Source organism: Somniosus microcephalus, chromosome 6 (genome assembly GCF_052327205.1).
Source record: "Somniosus microcephalus isolate GS21.2 chromosome 6, FLI_Smic_1.0, whole genome shotgun sequence".
Classification (NCBI taxonomy): Eukaryota; Metazoa; Chordata; class Chondrichthyes; order Squaliformes; family Somniosidae; genus Somniosus; species Somniosus microcephalus.
This window is the reverse complement of record NC_140992.1, coordinates 91,792,274-91,810,417: the sequence shown is the minus strand read 5'-3', so window position 1 is coordinate 91,810,417 and position 18,144 is coordinate 91,792,274. Positions and strand designations below refer to the sequence as shown.

The 18,144-nt window shown below is 44.0% G+C and overlaps 1 protein-coding gene across 2 annotated transcripts in view; it reads right to left on the bottom strand.

Moving 5' to 3' along the window:
- Window positions 1–18,144, bottom strand: part of clstn2a (calsyntenin 2a) — a 732,023-nt gene that overhangs the window by 355,109 nt on the left and 358,770 nt on the right. The window contains exon 3 of one of the 2 annotated variants that reach the window (XM_085990521.1): window positions 4,253–4,375. The exons of the other annotated variant lie outside the window; for it this stretch is intronic. Coding sequence (XP_085846647.1) covers window positions 4,253–4,375 — 123 coding nt within the window. The remainder of the gene's footprint in view (window positions 1–4,252; window positions 4,376–18,144) is intronic. 2 annotated transcript variants of the gene reach the window in all.

The following is an 18,144-nucleotide window of genomic DNA, read 5'->3' as shown; positions in this document are numbered from 1 at the left end:
ATCAATCATATGTTTAGTCAAGCTTTATCTGGGCTACACGGTGGGATGCCTCACAATGGCGAAAAATTGCACCTTAAGGAAAATCTAACCCTTCATCTATCTCACTCCATAGTGAGTGCACTTTGTCCCCAAGCAAGGGCTTTGTGCCGTTTGAAATGTATGTTCTAAAGGAGTCTATAACCCTGTTGGCAGTTTTCACATCTGAGGTTGGATGGAAGCGAGCTGTTATAATGGCACACGAAATAAAGAAAGCACAAAAATAAATTTAAACATGCTGGCCTGGAGTTTCCGCTCGATTGCGCTGGTGATTTTGGTGCAATTCCCCTGATATTGCCGCAAAAGATAGTGGAATTTAAGTGCAAATTGTGTTCAGTGCAATTCGAGTTTCCACAATCTTAAAAACATCGCGCTAGAATCAGGCCCCGCCCACAAAACTGGCCACGCCCCCCCCGGGTGAATTAATCACCATTGGGAGTTTCCGCTAATTGTGCTCGTTTGCCGGCCTTCGAGGGGGCTCCAAAAATTAAGCTGGAGCTTTTGGGCGCAAGGACATTAATAGGTATGTTTCAATTTTTTTTACCTGCCCTAAGGAACTCACTATTCTACTCCAATTCTAACTAGAAAATAGTTTTGTATATCTTTTAAAAGTCATTTTCAGTACAGGAAACTTTGTGTTATCCGGAGGCTAAATGTCCGGCAAGCTCGAGCCACCGGCAAAAATCAGGAGCCGTTTTGTTAGGTTTTTTTTCAACAGTCAGGCTCTGCAAAGTCTCTGTAGCTTAGCAACAGCTTCAGAGAGATGCTTCCAAGGTACGGGCCGACTGTTTAGAAGCTGTTGCTAAGCAACAGTGTTTGTTGTCAGATACGGAGATGAAAAGCTCCGTATGCTTCAACATTAACGCTGGTGTGTCCGGCAGTTTTGAGGGAACGGCAACAGCTCGGTCCCGTCAGTGCCAGATAGCACAAAGTTTCCTGTAATTTAAAATCGAGTTACTCACAATTGGTAGATTGACCCTGGTTTAAAATGCTTATTTTTTGTGATAAACCAATTTTCATCTGTGTTCATCAAATTTTACCAAGTTACCACTTTTAAATATATCAAGGAATTTTTTTTAACATAATTTTTTTTTTAATTGTGTTTTAAAACACTGCTCGATTGCACTGGTTCATGGCAGATTTGCAAATGAGTTTGAGCAGAAACTCGGGGGGGGGGGGGGAAACACTTTTTAAAACGGGTGCAATTTGCGCAAGAATCGCTGATTGCTGCAAAGCGGAAACTCTACCCCAATATTTCTTGCATATATCTACAGTAAAAGTTGCTGTTACAGTAGAACTGTGCAAGTAAATGTATTTTGTTAGGAAACCATTATTATTTTTCAATTTTGTACATTTAAGTACTATTGAGGAAAGCTGATCGAACATCTGCAACACAATTACAGATTTTAAAAGTCTGTCATGGGCCAGAGTTGTGTGTAATATTATAGTTTGGGTGGAAAGCAACCAGACGTCCTAATTTATTTCCAAGAGTTTATAATTTTTAAATAGTTTTCTCTTACCCCACTCTTTTCCAGAATGTGGTTTCACAAACACCAATAGCTCTCGGCTACCTCAGCCTTTCTTCACATGTGAACCTAGAGTGTCTGTAGGCCAGTTAAGCCTTCTTCTATTTAAAGTCTAAATCCAGGATACTTAGATAGATCATATAATTTAAAGAGCTGTACAGATTGCATTAAATATTGTTTTATGTGGATTGAGGGTTTTTCCTGTATATTAAAGAAAGAAAAGCTTGCATTTATACAGCAGCTTTTACGACCTCAGGACATCCCAAAGTGCTTTACAGCCAATGAAGTACTTTTGAAGTGTTGTAGTGTAGGAAATTTGCACACAGCAAGCTCCCACAAATAGCAATGTGATGATGACCAGATCATCTGTTTTTGTTATGTTGGTTGAGGGATAAATATTGTCCAGGACACCGGGGATAACGCCCCTGCTCTTCAAAATAGTGCCATGGGATCTTTTACGTCCACTTGAGAGAGCAGACGGAGCCTCGGTTTAACGTCTCATCCGAAAGACGGCACCTCTGACAGTGCAGCACTCGCTCAGTACTGCACTGGAGTGTCAGCCTAGATTTTTGTGTTCAAGTCTCTGGAGCGGGACTTGAACCCACAACCTTCTGACTTAGAGGTGAGCGTGCTACCCACTGAGCCATGACTGATTGTAAATAGTGGTATGGTTTAGTTGTATTAGTGTAATTATAAATGTTGAAGTTTATTGCATTTTCATTAATACTAGTTTAAATGTATTTAATGATATATTTAGCAAATCAATCTGTAATGTTGAAGATGCCCATTTTAAATATACATCTTAAATATAATAATTAAATATATGCTTAATTTTATGTGCAACATATGAGCATTCTTTATGCAAATTAGAAATGCTAGCTTCACTGCTTGAATAATTTTTGTGAAATTGTCCTTCATAAGAACATAAGAAACAGGAGCAGGAGTAGGACATTTGGCCCCTCGAGCCTGCATTCAATAAGATCATGGCTGATCTTCTACCTCATCTCCACTTTCCTGCACTATCCCCATAACCCTTGATTCCCTTAATATCCAAAAAGCTATCGATCTCTGTCTTGAATATACTCAACGGCTGAGTCTCCACAACCCTCTGGGGTAGAGAATTCCAAAGATTCACCACCCTCTGAGTGAAGAAATTTCTCCTCATCTCCTGAATGGCCGACCCCTTATTCTGAGACTGATAGCATAAAACTACACAACTGCTTAACATTACAGCTCAAAGAAATACCACCAAAATGATTCCATTATTAGGTACAAAAATTCCAGCCTCAGCCGTTCCACAATTTCTTTACTATGTGGATTTTCTTTTTCTGAAAATGCTGCAAGATTACGTGACTGAAGAGATACAGTCACTTTGCACTATATTGACTGTGTCACATGCACAGATTAAATTCTCCAGACAATACCAGAACCGATGAAAGCCGTGTTACACAACAGAGAGCTGGGCAAAACAGTTCTAGCAGGAAACGGTGAAAAGGCAACAGTATGCGGAGTAATAAAACATTAACTAGACAACATGATCAACTCACTGATTTAAAAACCAATTGGAGCTACCAACCTACAGAAAATGTGTACGCAAATAACTGCCATTTATACCTCCACAAAGTCAATCTTACTTTCATTCAGGCAGGTTTTTTAAAGTCACCAACAGATTAATAAAAATGAGATCATTAAGTAAAACTATTCAACCTGTTTTCTTACCAAAGCAAATCAAAATGGAGATCCCTAAATTATTCATGGGAGTGTTATTGCAAGTATTAATTAACTGAAACGACTGGGTGATAAAAGATACAGATATTCTCATATTTTAAATGTCCTTTTAAAAAAAAGTTAAAATATACTGTTAGACAAGTGTTAAAATGCAGCACTGGATACCAGCACTATTTGAAATCATGAACAAATCACAGCCACAAATCCATATTCAATACAGAGACTCTCCTATTAATTAAATGTATCTGACAGGTCATAACATGAGCCAAAAGGCTAAGAAATACCTTGAAACTATTGGCATCAACAAAACTGCATATAAAAGTAATTACATTCAGAGACACTGACTACATTCAGTCATTAGGAATCAACTGGTTATGTAAGACTTATCTATTTTAATGACTCCAAAGCCAAGGGTATTAGTGAGCCTTGTAATGGTGTAAATTATTATTGATGAAATCAATGACTGTGTAATTATTCTTGCTATTTTCATACAGCCGTCAAGTTGGAATCAGATAGCCATCCCTTTTAATGGCAAACTGATCCATTCAATTAAAGTTATTTTCTAAATGCACTTCAAAAACCTGCAATGTCTTTTGTAATAACTATCCTAATGGTCTTGTAGGCACAATCACAAATATAGGACATCTAACCACAAATAAAGAACATTCAGTTTTACTGCATTTGCAGACATATATGACTGGTTACCAGGAATGCAGAATTTGCCTGAGTAGATTCCTAGTATTTATATTTTAAAACTTTTTTTTTTATAAGTGTAGATTTTTTTTAAAGAAGTAGCTGCCAGATAATCTGCAAATCAATTTGTTTCTTTCAAACTCAAGGTTGAAATGTCTCAGAAATGGCATCCATCACCACAAGTTGTCAAAAAGAATCTGTACAATGGTATGAATCATTAGTGCCATAGCCTCACAGACTTTATGAAATATAACAAGCGCTCAACTCACCTGCATAGCGCACAGGTGCATCCTTGTCCAGTGCAACCAGTGGTGGATCCAGAAAAACTGTGTCATTGTTCTCTGTTATCACACCGTGGTAGGATGTCTCAATCCACGGTTTGTGCTTGTTTACTAAAAACAAAAAGACACAACCAGAAAGTGCTGTCAGTTGTGAATCAGATTATATCAATACATCTTTTCAGATATAACTCAAATAAATTATACAAAATAAATACTTCCAAGTCCCGAACAATCATGTTGGCTAGGTACATGGAATGCACTACCACATGCCAGTGAAATGTATTTACTTTGGTTCCTGCTTAAACTGTACCTTTTATTCCTCTGTCCTCTATTCTGTTCCTTTGATCTCCCAGTGGGAGATACCTACACCAAGCTGCTTGCTTTGTGAAAGCCTGGAATATTGACTCTGTTATTATCAACAGTGGCACGCCAACTGAAAACAGCTAACAGCAGGTGCACTTACAGTTTTGCCAGTCAACTATGTTACATTTCACATTCCCTCTTCCCACTAAAAGATTCTGCCAGCCAAGATGCTTGTGATGTGGATTTCCACCCAGTGGGTATGTGGGCAAGAGAGTGTCTAGCCACCTCCCCATGACATTCAACAGGATTACATCGCTGAATCCTCCACCATCAACACCCCAGGGGTCACCACTGACCAGAAACATAACTGGACCAGCCAAATAAACACTGTGGCAAAAAGAGCAGGTCAGAGGCTTGGTATTCTGCAGTGAGTGACTCACCACCTGACTCCCCAAAGCCTTTCCACCATCTACAAGGCACAAGTCAGGAGTGTGATGGAATACTGTCCACTCGCCTGGATGAGTGCAGCTCCAACAACACTCAAGAAGCTCAACACCATCCAGGACAAAGCAGCCCGCTTGATTGGCACCCCATCCACCACCTTAAACATTCACTCCTTCCACCACTGGTGTACCATGGCTGCAGTGTGTACCATCTACAAGATGCACTGCACTGCCAAGGCTTCACTGGCGGCTCCTCCCAAACCCGCGACCTCTACCACCTTGAAGGAGGAGGGCAGCAGGCGCATGGGAACACCATAACCTGCAAGTTCCCCTCCAAGTCACACATCATCCTGACTTAGAAATATATTGCTGTTCCTTCAACATTGCTGGATTAAAATCCTGGAACTCCATCTGTAACAGCACTGTGTAAGTACCTTCACTTCATGAACTGCAGCGGTCAAAGGTGGCAGCTCACCACCGCCTTCCCAAGAACAATTAGGGATGGGCAGCGACGCCCACATCTAATGAATGAATAAAAAAACAATAGTAGGTGTAAAGTCTGTGGGTTGTACTGTTAATAACGACACAGACTTCAGGAGTAACAAACAAACAGGTCTTTACTATTCGAAGGTCAGGGCGAATCTGCCCCAGCAATCCTGCCACAACACTTATATACTGGTGTGGTCACTGTCGGTATTACAGTATACAGAAGCCAAACAAGTAGTGCCACACCTAAAGTAGTTCTCTTAAAGGTGAACGGTTACATACAATAGTTTCCTTAAAGGTAGACGGGTACATACACTACAATCCTCCCTTTTTAGCTTATTACTTACAGAGTCCCATTAACATACATATCTTCAACTTCATATAAAACGCTTTACAGATATAATCTCGGTGGGAAACAGTTCACAAAGTCAGTCTCTGCGGGAACAGTTCACAGATTCAGTCTCCGATCTTGACTTGGTCCGAACAACATCTCTTTGGTGTAGCCGGTTCACATGGATAGTGTGACTCCTCCATAGCCTTTTCCTTGACGTAACAGCTTGAACTTTCGTCCTGTTGAACCGGCAGTGCCGACTTTTATAACCAACTGGCTGTCTTGATAATTTCCCACTTTTCAACTAATTTAGCTCCTTTCGTAGGTCCCCTCCTGAGCTGGTAGAAGTGATAATATTTTAGATAGTTATTGTCTTCTGCCTCTTCTTTTTCTTTTCTGCCTTTTTGAGACTCTTGGGGCTCCTTTCTCGGCTGCCAGCTGTAGCACCACCAACTCTCTATGTTCCTTAGACCTTAAGTGTTTCATCCTGATTTCAGCACTTTGGGAGTTTTCCTCACAAACTGGGCAGACCAGATCCTCGTAATATTCAGTGTCACTCAACAGGTCATGGTAATATTCGGGGTCGTCCTGAGTTAGGCCAGCGAGAGGGCCTTCTACTTCCTCCTTACCCATCTGGACGTTAGCCGACTGTGGTTCCTTCCCTAGACATCTTTCTTGAAAAGACTTCCTCATACATTCATATTCATCACGCTCTTCCTGGGTTGTCTGCCATTCCTTCACTACTGTCCTCATTTGTGAGTTCAATACCTTCCCTTCCATCGGGGATTGCGTTATCCGGCTATTTACTCCTTCTACTGGAGTAGCTGTTTCCCCATTCTTCTGTTCAATTTGACGTAATTCAGCGTCCTTTTGGCATCCTTGTAAAAGCTGTGTTGCCACCTCAGCTATCTCCATCCCTTTTGGAAGCTCCGAATTCCTTCCCTTTGAAGCCTGAAGCTCGTGTTCCCCTTATGGAGTCTTGTCACTCCGCCTGTGAAGGAGTTGGCTGGTCGTTAACTCTTCCCTGGGGACACTGTGGATCAGCTTCTTCTCTATTTCATCCACCTTTCCCTCTGGTGCTTGGGTTTTAAGTGCTCGAAGAAGTTGCGCCTTGATGCTCTCTAGCTCCAGTTCAGGGGCCATTCTTCCAGTCTCTGTTTCTCTTCCAGTTGCCTTTCCTTCCACTGCCCGGATTCCCAGTTGACTATGTTCTTCAAGTTGTTGAACCCTGGTCATTTCCGCCTCATATTTGTCTTGGGTTTCCTTCAGTACTTTTATGAGTTCTTGAACCTCTTGGATTCCATGTTCTGCCATGTCTTCCACCTCCAATTTTTCATCGATGGATGGAATCTCTACCGATGAGTCTGTCTTGGCCTGGAGCTCCTCAAACATTTCCTGCATCCATTGGACTTCTTGCTCATGTTCAACCTTTAGTTGCTCATATGCTTTCACTAAAACTAGCTTTTCGGAGGTTGCCGAGTTAACCCCCTCCAGAATTGTAGCCTGGGCCTGTTCATACTGTTCTTTCAACTTCTTACACTCTGCTTGTAAGGAGTCGTAGAGAGGAACTGGGATAAAATCCTGGCTGCCTGAAGATTCCTCTTCATTTGTTTCGTTCTGCAAATATTCTAACTCTTGAACAGCATCAGGGAGATGTGATCGATACTTAGCCATGATGGCCCTATGGTCGCTCTCAGCTTGAGCTAGCTGCCTCTGTTGTCTTTCCAGGTTCTCCCATTCGGTGTCCCAGAATTGTTCCATTGTTTTCATCTCTTGTACGAGACGGTAACTCAACTGTTCTAATTGTTGTTGTATTTTGCGATACGTTTGAGTCCGGGCTCTGTGTTCTTCCGTCGTGGATAAGTCCTTAACTTGGACAGGCTCAGAATTCTCTGTCAACCTGGAGTTCTGCTCTGAAGCTTTATCCTTCTCGGTAGCATAAGCCTTTATGCCTGTCTTCGTTTTCTCCACCATAGTCGGCAAGTCCATTTCAGCCTTGTCTTCCATATTTGAGTTAGTCTTATCGTCATCCGTTCCAGAATCTGAGCTGATTGCTCGTACCGAGTCCTCACTCGTGATGGCTTTTAGATAGTGCCATTCCATGTCTATTTTCTTAATCCACTCCCGTCCTAGAAGTGGTGGTCCTCCCTCAGGTAATACGTACAAGTTCATTCTCGGGTGTTCTTTACCCCTCTCTCTCACCTTGACTCTTATCTTCCTCATGGGGTATACTTTATGCCCCGTGTATGTCTGTAATACAAACTTGGTATTCCTTAAGGGTATGTGAGAGAATAGCCGGTGGTAGTCCCTTCGATTGATGACTGATAGAGCTGATCCAGTGTCCAACTCCATTCTTACTTGGACTCCAGCTATTCTTAGCATGACCCAGATAGTTTGTAGATCAGCTTCCCTCCCCACATTGTGAATTCTCAGACTACCCAGCTCCTGGTTGTTTGGGTCTGAGTCTGAATTCTGTTCGTCTGAACTCTTCTCAGCCACCTTGTGTACCTTGCTGTACTTTTCTTGTGGTGGCTTCCTTTGGTTGTTGGTCTTCTTCCCTGACCGGCATACCTTTGCGATGTGACCCAGTTTGCCACATTTCCTACATTCTTGGTTCTTAAACCAGCATTGATTCTGGTCGTGCGTTGTCTTCCCACAACGATAGCATTTTGTTGTATTCGAGGTAATTTGGTCCGCCCCGAGTGCCGCCGCCTTCAGCTGCATTTCTGCCGTTCCTTTCGCTGCGGCTTCGTGCGATGCAGCTATAAGAACAGCCCTGTCTAGTGTGAGGTCGTTCTCTTCCAGTAGTCGCTTTTGCGTCCCTTCTTTGGACAATCCACATACGAACTTGTCTCGCAGTGCCTCTGTCAGATTCCCTCCGAACTGGCAGTATTTCGCCAGCCTACGCAGTTCGACCAAGTATTCCGCGTTACTTTCGTCTTTCCTCTGCGTTCTTGCATAGAATTTGAAACGTTCAGCCAGCATCAACGGTGTGGGGTTCAAGTGGTCCTTCAGCACAGCCACAATCTCTTCGAAAGTCTGATCCGCCGGTTTATCTGGTGCTATTAGATGCTTCAAGAGCCCGTATGTTTTTGCCCCCATCGAGTTTAGCAATGTTATCGCCTTGTCGTCTTCCTCTATTTTGTTGGCTTCACAATAAATCTCTATGCGTTCCACGTACGTGGCCCAGTCTTCTATCTCAGAATTAAAATCGTTAATATTCCCTCGCTTAGGCATCTTTCTTTCCTTGGGAGCAGCACAAGTATTTCTTTAAGTATTCTTATTTATTTGTTTATTTCTAAGATGGCGATTTTTCCCGCGAAAATGGCGGTTTCCCGCTCTTTCCTTCTCTCTCCGCCCACTTCAATGGCAGTTAAGATGGCGGTTTTCCCGCGAAAATGGCGGTTTCCCGCTCTTTCCTTCTCTCCCCGCCCACTTCAATGGCGGTTTCCCGCTTCTGTCGTCTTCTCCGCCTAATGGCGGCTTCCCGCGTTTCTTCCCTGGTGGAAGGGGTACGCTTTCCCCACAGTGGACAGGTTCAGCCGCTGGCTGGCTTCCGCACAGCTCCCCTTACTCGCTCCGTCTTTCTCTCCCGCTCGCACGGCTCTACCGGCGCTGGGTACACCCCGTTCACGGATAACAGTTCAGCCGCTGGACTGGTTCTCGCGCAGTCTCTCTCCCCTTGCTCGGCTCTGTCTCTCTCTCCCACACGTTCGGCTCTACCGGCGCTGGGTACCCCGTTGGCGGAGAACAGTTCAGCCGCTGGACTGGCTCTCGCGCAGCCTCCTTTGGTCGGCTCTGCCTCTCCCACACGCTCGGCTCCCGTTCGCCTCCCAGCCCTCACGCAGTCCGGTGCTTCCCTCCCCGGCTGCGGCTGAGTTTCTCTCTTCCCGCGCCTGCTCCCGGTCTCAGCGCTTCGTGGCTTCGGTCGCTGCCCGGCTTTTCCCGCCGATCGCGGTCCGGCTATCTCACGACGCCGTTGGACCCGACTTCCTGACCAGCTCTGCTCCCCCTCGACCGTGGTCGAGTGCACAGCCCTTATCCTCCGGATTTCGTTACATTTTCCCCTACTCACAGTCTCCGCGGCCGCCTTGTTTCCTGCTGATCGGCTCACTCCGCACCGTGGTAGAAGGGTAGTCAGTGCCTGTTGCTGCTGGAAGCTTTTGCTGCTAAAGTCTTCCTCCTTTCTATTGCTGCAGCCTCGTGTTTTCTCCCAGCATAACGACGAGGGCGGTTGCCTCTCTTCGACGCTCTTTAGTTGCTTTGGTAGTCTTGCCGCAGGGTACAATCGGACTCGTCGCCACTGTAAAGTCTGTGGGTTGTACTGTTAATAACGACACAGACTTCAGGAGTAACAAACAAACAGGTCTTTACTATTCGAAGGTCAGGGCGAATCTGCCCCAGCAATCCTGCCACAACACTTATATACTGGTGTGGTCACTGTCGGTATTACAGTATACAGAAGCCAAACAAGTAGTGCCACACCTAAAGTAGTTCTCTTAAAGGTGAACGGTTACATACAATAGTTTCCTTAAAGGTAGACGGGTACATACACTACAGTAGGCAACCTTGGATCTCAAGCATGCAGCACATTGCTGGAAGACACCATTCTACTGTCTGTTGTTAGGTGGCCATTTCAAATCCTACTAATGAACTGTTACTGTGTAAAGCTTTGTGAGGAATTGCACTTGAATTAAAATTAAAAATATAAGCAGATTCCAGATAGTTTGCAATTGTTGTCAACTTCCCAAATTATTCCTCATATATTCAGTCCTGGTACAGACAGCCCTGTTACATGTGTAACACACATAATCCAAACTTCAGAGACCGATCCATTCAGCAGATTCTCATTACATCACTCTCAAATTTATTTCAAGCTGAAAACTATATTTTAAGTTAACATTTAGCTGCACTTTCAATAAAACATTGCTTCACTTGGAACAGCAAAATTTCAGTGTCAAGAGTTTGCTTGCATCCTAGCAACACCTAATCTGTTAACAGGCCCTCCCCATTTAATTATCAAATACAAATAAATATACTGTACATCAAAGTGCATCAAGATATTCATGAATAATCAGCCAAGTGTTAATGGAATATCTCTTGTTTGGTTGGGATTGGTTGTACAGAACATATTGTAATTATCAAACAGTGATAAATATCCAGATGTTGTTGGCTGGGATTACTAGCTTGGGTTTGATATTTGACTTCAGTTCCATACACATTAACCTCATTAATGAATTAATTAACACATTGCCATTGTGAGGTCAAGTAATAAACTAATATAAATGCCAGACGGCTGCAACAATAATGCCATCTGGCACATTCCTGGACCTGGGCATTACAGCGTCAATTATCAGTGGCATGTTTTGTACTGGATGAGTTAATAATATCCTGAACATGCAAAATTAATAGATACTTTTCAAATTAGAATTGTGATTTATTTTCTCCCTCCATTGTTCTCCACTTCTCTCTGAAGGCATATTAATGCCTGTCCAAGGTTCTACAAATGATGACACCCCAATAAAACACTGCCCAAGTGGCCATTCTTCAACTATGAAGCTAGACATTGAGCACTGATGGGTTACTTGTCAAACCCAGTCCTGTTGTATGATTCTTCAAACCCAGTCTTGTTGTATGATTCTTCAAACCCAGTCCTGTTGTATGATTCTTCAAACCCAGTCCTGTTGTATGATTCTTCAAACCCAGTCCTGTTGTATGATTCTTCTTGCTGTCAAGTAAAATTTAATTCAACCAGTGTTGGGTTGAAGGAATTTTGTGTATTTTTTTCTTTACTGTTAATTTATTAATGCCTTCAATACAAGAGGGATGATTAATGCAAATGGTCCATTCAGTCCACAGAAAGCTGCCTTTCAGGTTAGACTGCTAGTCAGACCTCAAAGGATCCATCTGCCGTCTTCCTGCCAAAGATTCTGTGACACATAGCTGACAGCACTTAATAAGGTTCCAACATTGACATTTCACTCTTGTTTGTCAATTAATTAAATCAGGAATCTTTCATTTGAATTTTAAGAGCTTTCAGCCCCTCATACAATATTAATAGACCTACTAATCCATGATTGAAGATACTGTTCTAATGATAAATGGATGATTGGTCAAGCATGTAATAATCCTGTTGTTTGAGATTTAAAATCATTTTTCCTGAAATGACTTCCAAGAGCATAGTTTAAGAATGATACATTGAACAAGATGCGGTCTGCTGGAGAATATACCTCCAAATTGCATACCACAAAATAAATGAAAACTGCCGCTGATGCCATACTGATCCAATACATACACAATGAAATATGCCTGGGACACTTAAAAAAAAAATTCAGTTCGACACAAAATAATTAAGCTTTACTAAATGCTGCAATGGATGAGATTCATTAACAAACACTACTTCTTCTATGTAATTGCTGATAACTCCACCCGTATCTCCTGTCACCCCACTGTTAAGCTGAAGCATTTGATTCATTCAAAGCACTATATAGTTTGCTAACAAGACAGGAGCACAAATATGATAAAAACGGTCTCTTTTTAATCATGCTGGAGTGGCCACATGCAATGCAGAATCAGAATAGTCTTTCTGCACAAGCTATATATCTGATTAGGAATTAGGTTGCCTATGCTACTTAAAACAGGGCCAGCAATTTTGTTTAGCACCATTAAATGGAATTAAAAAGATGGCCTCGAAGTTAGGAGGCAAATTATAGAGCTACTTGTTGAAGAAGCACACAACCCGCTTTCTTCCAATTTTTGACTACAAATTAAATAAATAACTGACAAAATAAGCACAATTTTTTTTTTTAAAAGAGCAAATAGGATTACTGAACTGACACTGGTCAGAATAAGCCTGAACACATCCACTTCCGAAGAACCACCTTGATAATATAAGCTACTTAATATCAGACAGACATGAAAAATTTAATGGAGGATAATGGATACCTCAAAGTGAATTACAAGGCAGTAATCCGATCGACTTCAGATGACATCATGAACCGTGACAGCCAAGCTTCAACTATTTATAATCCTCTGAACCCTAAAATTGAATTACTGCCTTGAACTCACTGACAGCAGTTATGGTTTAGAGCATACAGTATATGAGAGTTAATCTGACTTTGTTTTTAACTGCTACAGTGCAGCCAGAGGTTTTTTTTAAATGGCATACAGGCCATGTCTAAAAGTTCTTCCCCAATGTGCTAGGACAGTAGTAGTGATGCTACAACTGGCCTCATCATCTCTTGTTTAGAGAGGAGGGAGGAGGAGTGGGAGATCATTTCCTTGCTCCTCATTGCTATCAATATACCTCTGCTGCAATGTGTGGTGAAGAAAGCACATCAAATACACTATCAACAGTTACTGTCTACACTCAGACAAGAATAGCTACATAGAATAAAAATAATTAATTGGTTTTACGAAGTAGGACCTTAAGGCATATTGAAACAAATGACTTCAGACAGTTTAACTAGCTCATATCTGAGTTAGTTACAACTTGACTATGAGTCTAAAATGCATCTAAAAACTAGTATTCTTTATTTAAATTATTTAAATATGCGTATCTATATTAAGCTTTGGTAGATCTGAATTTTCTATTAAGATGAACTGGAACAATTGCAATCTCCATTATCATCCTGTGTTGTTTCCTGCCATTTATCTCCAAAATTCAGCTTCAACCAAAAAAAAATCCACATTAAGGGCTGAGTTTTAATGGAGAAGGTGGGTTGGGAGTGGGGTCGGGGGGGGGGAGACTCCGAAGCGGTCAGGCCCTGCCGTATTTAACGGCAGAGCCTGATTTGAATGGGTAGCCTCTGTTTCCCACCCGCAGCCAGCCAAATTGAGAGGCTGGCTGACTCCAAGTGGGTAGGCCTGCAGCACTAGGCCGCATAGAGGAAGGGGGAGGGATCGCATGGGGGAGGAGCACGGGGGTGGGGGATATGAAGAGATCACAGGCCGGGAGGAGCACAGGGAGGGCCGGACGAATGGGGTTGGGGGGGGGGGGGGCGATGTCAGCAAAGATCGGCAGCCAGAGGAGTTGGGGGGTCCTCATGTTGGGAATCAGAGGCCATGGGGAGGGTGGGAATCAGAGGCCTGGGGGTGGGGGGCGGTGGGAATCAGAGGCTTGGGTGGGGGGTGGGGGGGTTGGAATCAAAGGCCTGGGGTGGGGGGAGAGCTGGTTGCCGGGTTCCGGTCCCGCTTCCGGCTGCAGCCGCTTTGTCAACGGGATTTTCCCTTGATTGGCCTCGTTAAGCCCGCCCTGTGGGCTTCCCGGCTAATTAACAGGAAGCGGGTCTAATGACGTCATTGATGACGCGTCATCAGCCAGTTTCCTTAAAGGGACCATGGCCACATTGAGTTTGACAGTTGTTCTGTTAGTGTTTGACAGCATTGAGGTGCTGCAAACACTTACAAGCACTGCACAAAGGTGGATGGTTGCACCCAGGCTTTCTGATGACTCCCTCCCTTCCAAGGGTAGAACAGACCTCCCAAGGACGCCAATGCAGCCTGGTTGCACATTGTGAAGGAGGGGACAAGTAGGGATGTCGTCAGGGGTCCCTGGCTGCAGTGTGCCAACCTTTCAATGATCTCAGTGGATCATGAAACGTTACTGCAAAGCCACACTCAAACTCACCCTGCTGTGCCACTCAACACATCCCCATCACTCTGCCTTCCATACCCTTCTCCTGCATATCCTTACTCACACCAACTTACCTTGCACCTGCACCCATCCCTCTCTATCTACATTATCACTTCCCCATCTCACTAGCCACCCCTCACACTCACCCTCATCCTACTGCAAGCATACCAACTAACAACACACAAGGGTAGGCACTTGAGAGGTTTAGCCAATGTCCATGTGAAGTTTCTGGTAATGTGTTGTCATACAATGAAATCTATATTTTCAACACTGGCCCTTATTGGACAGATCTGTACGCACCTTGAGAAGTGTCTTACTGAGCTCCAGTTGAGACATAACCTCCCCCCACCTCGCCCGCCATAGTGATGAGTGTGCATGGAATGGCTTGGACATTAAAGGGATGCTTTACGATGCTGGTGTGGGATGGTGTCAACCTGGCACATCATGTGGCAGCCAGGGTTTACAGCGTCAAGTGAAGTAAATCTGGCCATGGTGATGCCATCGCTGGCCTCCCGGGCAGCAATGTAGTCAGGGGCTGATGCCCTGTGTCCTGTGCAGCATCAGGTGATGGCGGAGAAGGTTGGTGGTGTTAGTGTTGCTGGTGTGCCTGGTGATGTTGGTGTTGGGGCATGGAAGGAATCAGAGGAGCAAGGTGAGATAGTTTCTAGGGCACCAGTGTTGCTGCAATAGATGGCAGCTGCAGGTGAGATGACAGAAGCGATCTGTCAATGGTGAGAGAGGTTGTTCCAATGAGGTGGCACTGGACATACAGTTGCCTCTAAACACTTGCAAGCTAAAGAAGTCTTACAAATGCAGTAACCAACATTTTCTGTGCTCTGAAACTGACCATCTGCAACATGGCATCCTTTACACCACTTCTGCAGCTGTCAGCTTATCAGATACATCAAAGCAGACTCAACTCACACCAGGGTGAGCTGGCGTGTTCCCCGAGCAGCGGGTAACCCGTGGGGGAGCACCTAAAATTGGAAGGAAGTCTCAAAATACCATTAAATTGGCTCTTAACAAGCCATTTAATGAGCTCAATTGTCTCCCCCGCCGCTTGGTGATAGGTCAGTTCTCCGCTAATAGACCCGACACCTGGGAGACTCGCGTGGAGGCGGGTTGACAGCGGGTATGAAACCCGCTGTCAATCTTTGCTATTTTTGACAGCGGGCCCGCCTCCAAACCCGTCCTCTGAGCACCGGCAAAATCAAGCCCTTTGTCTTGATGACTGTCTCGTTCAATTGTTACAATTATCGGTCTGCACATTGTAAAATCATTTGCTTGTCACACCAGCAAGACGTTAGGGTTTCCAGCTCCCCTTCAATGACAATGTGATAAAAGCTCCATCACATTCTGGCAGCAGTAACTTTAAGGACTAATGGGCTTTTCTTTGAGTGATTTTATGGTGAAGTGCTTCACCTGCATGCTCTCTCCAAGGACAACGACATCAATCTCAGTGAATAAAATTGAAGTGACAGTTTCAGGATCTTGCTTTAATTTGCGAACAGCTACAATCCACAGCATATGAAAAGTCTGCAATAAGAAAGACTGCAGTGTAACTGCAGTGCACGGTGTGCTACATGAGCCATAGACCAGAAATATCTCAATTCAATCAACAGTTAGCTGAGATAGCATGAGGGGTGCCTTTCATCACCGCCCTCGCCAGTCTAGGAGGGGGGAAATTCAGCCAAGGTTCCTGCTGCTCCTCATCCCCAAGGGAACAGAACAATAACAATAACACAACATAAATGTGCATTTATATAGTGTCTTTAAAAATTAAATTATGTCCCAAGGAGCTTTCAGAGGAGACAGTAAAAATAAAATAGATAAAGCAACCAATACTGCGCCAGTTAAAGGTTTAAGGTCTTTCCTTGGATAATATCCGATAAGTGGTCTGTGTGTCTCACGTATAGGGGTGTGCATGTATTGCCCAACAACAACAGCTTGCTTTTATATAGTGCCGTTAATGTAGTAAAACATCCCAAGGCGCTTCACAGGAGTATTAAAAGACAAAAAATTTGATACCGAGCCATGTAAGGAGAAATGAGGGCAGCTGACCAAAAGCTTGGTCAAAGAGGTAGGTTTTAAAAAGTGCCTTAAAGGAGAAGAGATTGGTAGCGAGGCAGAGAGGTTTAGGCAGGGAATTCCAGAGCTTAGGGCCTAGGCAACAGAAGGCACGGCCACCAATGGTTGAGCGATTATAATCAGGGATGCTCAAGAGGCCAGAATTAGAGGAGCGCAGATATCTCTGGGGATTGTGGGACTGAAGGAGATTGCAGAGATAGGGAGGGGTGAGGCCATGGAGGGATTTGAAAACAAGGATGAGAATTTTGAAATCGAGGTGTTGCTTAACCGGGAGCCAATGAAGGTCAGCGAGCACAGGGGTGATGGGTGAACGAGACTTGGTGCGAGTTAGGCACGGACAGCCGAGTTTTGGATCACCTCAAGTTTACGTAGGGTAGAATGTGGGAGGCCAGCCAGGAGTGCGTTGGAACTGTCAAGTCTAGAGGTAACAAAGGCATGGATGAGGGTTTCAGCGGCGGATGAGCTGAGGCAAGGGCGGAGACCGGATCGGACAAAGTCAACATGGATTTACAAAAGGTAAATCGTGCTTGACTAATCTACTGGAATTTTTTGAGGCTGTAACTGGTAAAATAGATAAGGGAGAACCAGTGGATGTGGTGTATTTGGATTTTCAAAAGGCTTTCGATAAGGTCCCACATAAGAGATTAGTGTGTAAAGTTAAGGCACCTGGGATTGGGGGCAAGGTATTGACTTGGATAGAGAACTGGTTGGTAGACAGAAAGCAAAGAGTTGGAATAAACGGCTCTTTTTCCGAGTGGCAGGCAGTGACTAGTGGGGTACCACAGGGATCGGTCCTTGGACCCCAGCTATTCACAATATATATTAATGATCTGGACAAGGGAACTAGATGTAATATCTCCAAGTTTGCAGACGACACAGAGCTGGGTGGGCGTGTGTGCTGTGAGGAGGATGCTAAGAAACTCCAGTATGATTTGGACAGGTTGGGTGATTGGGCAGAAGCATGGCAGATGCAATATAACGTGGATAAATGCGAGGTTATCCACTTTGGTGTCAAAAACAAGAAGGCAGATTATTATCTGAATGGCAATAGATTGGGAGAAGGGGAAGTGCAACGAGACCTGGGCGTCCTTGTGCACCAGCCGCTGAAGGTAAGCATGCAGGTGCAGCAGGCGGTTAAGAAGGCAAATGGTATGTTGGCCTTCGTAGCGAGAGGGTTTGAGTACAGGAACACGGATGTCTTGCTGCAGTTGTACAGGGCCTTGGTGAGACCACATCTTGAGTATTGTGTGCAGTTTTGGTCACCTTATCTGAGGAAGGATGTTTTTGCCATGGAAGGAGTGCAGCGAAGATTCACCAGGCTGATACCTGGGATGGCAGGAATGACGTATGAGGAGAGATTGGGTCGATTGGGCTTGTACTCGCTGGAGTTTAGAAGAATGAGAGGGGATCTCATTGAAACTTATAAAATTCTAACAGGACTAGACAGACTAGATGCAGGAAGGATGTTCCCGATGGTCGGGGAGTCCCGAACCAGGGGTCACAGTCTAAGGATAAGGGGTAAGCCATTTAGGACAGAGATGAGGAGGAATTTCTTCACCCAGAGAGTGGTGAACCTGTGGAATTCTCTTCCACA